The following is a 5000-nucleotide window of genomic DNA, read 5'->3' on the forward strand; positions in this document are numbered from 1 at the left end:
AGTAGTAGATGTAGCTCCAGTTAGTGAGCATGTGATAATGATGATATAACTGACTTCATGTGTCTTATTGACAGGAATGCATCTGCCACTGTATGTAAAACTGATGTGAAAGAGATATTCTTTGCCAAGCTGTCCTTGACAAGATTTTCATGGAGCTGACCATGATATATATATATATATATATATATATATATATATATATATATATATATATATATATATATATATATATATCAATTCCCATGGCTCAAGAGATGATGCCAGTATGGAGATTAGTTTCCCCGTTCTGGAATTTTGCTGGGGCCAAGAGATTGAGGATCATTGGCACCTAGTAGGAGCACCATGACCTGCATTGCTGGAGCTGGTGAAAATATTTTAGAGATGCAGCATAACCTTAACCACAACCATGATTGGTACCAATCTTGGGAGGGTCATCACTACCTTCTGGGTCTACTTCAGAACCTCCCATCTGCTATTGATGGTCTCACATCTTCAAACATGAACCACTCAAGTCCAGTGGGATGCAAATCACACAACTTAACCTGCTTGAACAGGGCTAAAGTAGGACAGGGACCAACATATCTGGAATCTTACTAAAGAGGTCAAAAACCAATTTTTCATAAATCAACGTTGTTCTTTGTACCAAACCCTGAGAAGATTGAATAGCAATCCTTTCCCTCTAATATCCACATTTACCTCAGGAAAAGAACAATGATTCAGAACCTGACTGAGTTAATACTCACTGGATTGAGCTTTTTAAATGGCTGTATCACACTGAGTCACTGATGCTTAGTATGGACATAAATGAAGTAATTAGCCCTACTGATTGATTGATTAATAGTTGATTTATAGAATATCATGTTCTTTAAGATGGTCTATTTATTATTAATTTAATTATTTATAGGTAAACATTATTTTTAAAAACTCATTTTGAAGTGTTTATAAATATGTTAATACTAGTAAACTTCGTTAATACTAATATGATTTCCTTTGTTTATGTTATATTTTGTAAAGTAGAAAGTGTATGATTTTGGTACCTAAATAAGATAAAGAATTTTGCTTTTCTTGAAAATTCAAACTCAGTTATTGAGACTAATAAGTAAAAATGTAAAAATCATCAGTACCTACTATAGATAGTAATTGAAGGATATTACCAATTTTTTTTTTTTTTTTATTAACTTTGGTCATTTATTTTGATACACCTGACAAAATGGTGCAAAAACAAGAAAAGGTATTTTTTTTATTTTATCTGATCTTATCTTATCTTATTTTATCTTATTTTATTTTATTTTACTTTATTTTATTTTATTTTATTTTATTTACTATACTTATTAGCCAAACATGAAATGTAACATACCTATGATGATACCAATCAGAAGATAGTAAAAAAATCTAGGTCTGATATTAGGTACCCCAGATTATATGGTAATGGTCCCCTTAAAGGTTTTAAATATCAGTCTCAACTAAATACTTGAACATTAATATTAATATACATGCAGCATATGATTGAAAATGTATCAATGAAACAAAAAATAAAAGATAAAAAAAGATTTTCTGTATGCATGATGACCCATCCATTGCATGTTAAACATGTTGAGTAGGCCTCAGCAGTTCAGGTTTCTGTAAATGTAACATTTTTGGGTGCTAGTTTATAACAAGATTATCAGAATGCAGATTATTGATTGATTGATTAAGTATTGGCTACTATCTATATTGTATTCCTGTAAATATTTAGATCATTTACCCTCACATGAATAGGTGATTTTAAAAGCCTACGCTTTTTTCATTGTTATATATCCCCATTATGACTGACAATTTACAGTGTAGATGTTATCATATCCTATGAAATCTAGCAACAGAAACTAATAAGTATTGGGAGTTTTTTATTTGTCCTTCATGCTTGATTAGACAATAGTTTTTCCACTATCTTTTATTTTACCACATGACTTGTGGACCTCATAAACTGGTTTTCTTTCCTCCCAACTGAAAGCTTCCTCCCAAGAGCTTCAGGTAATAGGGTCTGTCAGCGTCTACAAGACCTTCTGTATTTCTTTATAGATGCCAGGTACTTTGTCAGAGAGCCTTCTTCATGTCTTGATTCCTGCAACCCATGGATACTTTTAATTTTCTTTGTGCTTCCTTCCACACATGTTGCATATGTTTCCTGTTCTTTGTGGACTCTGCACTTTGGCAGTGAATGTTTATGTTTGGTTAATACAGTTTTGCATGAGTGATTATGTGATTGCTTCATATATCCTCATCAAAAGATCAGATGGTGGAGTATCGTTTATTTGTTGATGGGCACAGGCTACAATCTCAGGCACAGGAGATATTGATTCATTTTTTATTCCTTCTTTCTTACTTTCTTTTCTCTCCTCTCTAGAGACTTTAATACTGTTAGGGGCTCAAGGAAATATTAGAATATATGAATAATTTTCTGTGCATTTACCAGTGCCTATTAATAATGATTAATTTCAGCATTACAGTGGTGTGCCATTTTATGATGTCCATATCAATCTTCGTGTTCATTTAAATGTCATACTTTTTGAATCTTTATTTGAATGCATGTGAAAAAAAAACATTCAGAGTTTCAAAATTTATAATGTTGCCTTCTAAATACTGCATGTTGTAGTAGAGGAAATATACCAGATATATGATTCATGTTGCACAATGAATTTAAGGACAGGCAAGACTGACAATATTAGAGCATTAGATGTAACCCAATACCACTTTGGTGGCATGTACGTACTTGCCATGCCCACTGTGAGTTTTGTTTATGAATTATCTTAATGCAGATTGCTCTACAAGAGTTCAATCACCAAGGAGTTGATCACTAGTTAATTTCACCTGTTTACCTTTATTCAGATTTTTCTTTTCTTTCTTTTCTATTTCTTCTTTTTTTTCTTTTTTTTCTTTTCTTTCTTTCCCCATCCTATATTGCTTTTAGAAAAAAAGAGCAAATCAGGTCAGGAGGTTTATGAAGTGACTCCTTGGTAGCTGAGTATTTGTGAAACCATCAATGTGTAAAGACGCCATACAAAGCAAAAAAATATACAATGAGCATTACATGTTCCTGGTGGCATTGGGTCAATCAAATAGCAATTAGAAGTCAAAACTACCATCAAAAGGTTGTGATATATTAGTGTAGTTTAGATTAGAAATACAGTACACTGGTAGAATATAATGTCATGTTTCACTGTTCCCCATATATTATAAAATATATTTATAAAGTAGATATACTTTTCAAGATACAGTGATTGTACACTTGACAGTACTATACATTTGTATATATTACCAAAAATAACTATCTACTATAGTTGTATTTAGAGATTCAGTGCATTGGTAACTTAATAAACATTTAGATGTATTTTATTATGAAGATCTGAATTACTCAATACCAGTGATTTCCTTTTTTTTTTTTTTTTTTTTTTAGATTGTGTAGATTTGTAATTGTATATAAATATGAAATGCATAAGTTCTTTTGTAGCCTGAATCTTTTTCTTTAGTTGAAGAAGTTAATTCATTTGTATAGACAAAATATGTGTGTTTGTTATTTTGTTCTTTGCCTACTTTTCAATCCCTCTTTCAACTCGTCTATTTTATGCTCTAGCAAATTTTGATCTTTAGAAGAGTAAGTTTTGGTATTAAATGTTTTTTTCTGGCATATTGTTTTCCAAGTAGTAAAGATCATATTTCCTCTACTACATTTAACTTTACTCCAAATTTAAGTCTGTTTTTTATTAATTATTCCTTGACATGCTGACTGATATAGAGAGTGCAATTCATCTAATTCTACCATTGTTGAAAATAAACTCACATTTCACTGTTATATGTCTGTTGTGATGGATAAGTGTATAATAGATCAAGAAAATAGACACTCATTAAAAATGTTTGGTAGATCCACAATTTACAGTGATTCTTGAAAGTATATCTTCACTGCATAGAATAGGAAAGATAGTTATTTAATAATGTTGCTAATGTAGTATTTAAGCATATCAGTATATATATTTATGCTTATTCATATTCACCTACACAACATTGATAAATTAGTACTCATCTCAGTAATGTTTGATGTAGCAGTAGCAAGTAAAAATCAGTGCTAATGATTAATTAATTTGTTCTATGTATTTTAGACACAAATAAGATGCTCACCTCCATCAGTTTCACCAACTTAACCAAAGTATTTATTGGAAGCAAGTTCCCTTTATCTCAGACCTTCCTTTATTACTGGCACACCAATTTTGGTCTATAATGGAGGTCCTTTAAAATGAGTGTTTCCCTTCTCACCTACTGATTGACTGATTTCAGTTATGAACGTGAGTATCATGTGATACAAAGTGGGACCAGTAATGAGGAAGCAGAGGAGACTGCAGAAGATCAACCTATGAGTGATCTTAATGTTCCCACAACTTTGGCAGTACCAACCCAGTCTGGGAGCATTCGAGGTAATTATGGTTTTCATATTTCTTATGGGATTTATGATATATATTTTTTGTTTATTTCAAGTGAAAAGGCTTGTTTTTGACTTATTTCATTTGATTGTTGAATGACAGTTGTTGTAGGTATGAACCATGTTTTACAGGTAGGTCTAGAGGTTCAATGAGTGCATTACTACAGATTAATCAAATGATATTCTAAAACCTCCCAAACTTCCAGATGTTCCCAGTGTGCGGATGTTCACCTGCAAGAAAATAATGTATATCTGGGATGCTGAGACTGAGACCTTTTATCGACTACCAGGTTTAGACTCCGGGGTAAGTTAATATGGTATTAAGTAGGAAATGTATCTGTCTAGTATAAAGATATGGTAAAAAAAATAGCACTTAGGAATTGTGCTTATTCTGCAAATACAAATGAAGAAACAATTTAAAAATTAACATATTTCTCTTGTTTAAGATTTAAAATCACTACATACTTCTACCTATAATATATATTTATATCTAACTTGTAGCAGACAACAGAAGACCTCCACAACTGCAAAGGTTTCTTGTGGGGAGAAC

General features: G+C 31.6%; 1 protein-coding gene across 8 annotated transcripts in view; it reads left to right on the forward strand.

The window, feature by feature from the left end:
• Window positions 1–5000, forward strand: part of anne (anne boleyn) — a 52950-nt gene that overhangs the window by 37675 nt on the left and 10275 nt on the right. For 5 of the 8 annotated variants that reach the window (XM_070140877.1, XM_070140879.1, XM_070140881.1 and 2 more), the window contains 4 exons: window positions 1991–2065; window positions 4309–4445; window positions 4657–4754; window positions 4952–5000. The exon at window positions 4952–5000 is cut by the window's right edge and continues 107 nt beyond it. In XM_070140877.1, the coding sequence (XP_069996978.1) occupies window positions 1991–2065; window positions 4309–4445; window positions 4657–4754; window positions 4952–5000 (359 nt within the window). The remainder of the gene's footprint in view (window positions 1–1990; window positions 2066–4308; window positions 4446–4656; window positions 4755–4951) is intronic. The other 3 variants (XM_070140878.1, XM_070140883.1, XM_070140885.1) reach the window with 1 other exon arrangement.

The sequence above is a fragment of the Penaeus vannamei genome, chromosome 27, assembly GCF_042767895.1.
Source record: "Penaeus vannamei isolate JL-2024 chromosome 27, ASM4276789v1, whole genome shotgun sequence".
NCBI classification, from domain to species: domain Eukaryota; kingdom Metazoa; phylum Arthropoda; class Malacostraca; order Decapoda; family Penaeidae; genus Penaeus; species Penaeus vannamei.